The 1,003-nt window shown below is 28.5% G+C and overlaps 1 protein-coding gene across 1 annotated transcript in view; it reads right to left on the minus strand.

Moving 5' to 3' along the window:
* The window catches only part of LOC100570684, a 5,798-nt gene extending 5,394 nt beyond the window's left edge, over nucleotides 1-404 (minus strand). The window contains exon 1 of the mRNA XM_029487831.1: nucleotides 12-404. Coding sequence (XP_029343691.1) covers nucleotides 12-349 — 338 coding nt within the window. The 5' untranslated portion in view covers nucleotides 350-404. The remainder of the gene's footprint in view (nucleotides 1-11) is intronic.
* Nucleotides 405-1,003: the final 599 nt, after the last annotated feature.

Below are 1,003 nucleotides of genomic sequence, written 5' to 3' on the forward strand. Positions count from 1 at the left end.
TGAGTAATAACCATTTGTGTATATCTTTTTTAGGAAAATGTTGGCAGGTATCGCACTTTTTTTTGCAAATACTATGTACTATAGTTATACCCACTTCAATATTACTAAAAAGACTAGGATTAATATATTTTTCCTCTATTAATTCATACATATCTAAAATTTTCTTTTTAATTTCATTTTTATATAACTTAAATAATTCTTCAGAACTAATCTCATCTTCATAATTGTTTTCAACAATTGCATTACTAGGAGACGGATAGCCGTAATATGTGTATGCTAAAAATAATTTCAGATCATTCTTTTGTAAAGGTATCCATTCTGGACGTCCGCTGAAATAAGAATATTGCATTTCTTCTAAATGATTCAATAATGCTTGTCCTCTCTAAAAAAATAAAATAAATAAATAAATAATATTGTTGATAATAAAACAAATAGCTAAATAAATATGTGTGGATAAATAGATTAGATTTGTCTTTATTAAATAAATTTTAAAATGTTGCAATTGAAAAAATAATGTAATAAGTACTTAATTTTGGGCCCCACACAGCCTCATACAAAGAATGTCCAGTGTTTAAATAACTAAGTGAAAACCGCAGAAAATCTCCATCACTCAAAACTTATTGTCATTCGGTGCTCAATCACAGCATTCCGTCTACAAAAAAAATCACCTCCTGTTCCAATCGGAAACAAAAACGCTCATATGCCAATGTTATTACCAACACTTCACCCTCAACAGCTACGCCAGAAATCCTGATCTCCAAATTTCTTGAGGATTTCAAAGCCATAATTAACCCCCTATTAGTCCTATTAATCACAGTTGTCAAGCGCTTCCTTCCATCTTCTTTGCCTATACCTTCTCCTTAACATTATTGTAACACTTATATTTATATATTATGTTAGCTTTCTTTACCAACTTTTATTTATTTCAGATTCATGCATGTAATTGTCAAAATATTGTAATTTATTGTTAAAATCTCATGAACAAAAAAAAAAAAAGTACTTA

This window comes from Acyrthosiphon pisum, chromosome X, assembly GCF_005508785.2.
Source record: "Acyrthosiphon pisum isolate AL4f chromosome X, pea_aphid_22Mar2018_4r6ur, whole genome shotgun sequence".
Taxonomy (NCBI): domain Eukaryota; kingdom Metazoa; phylum Arthropoda; class Insecta; order Hemiptera; family Aphididae; genus Acyrthosiphon; species Acyrthosiphon pisum.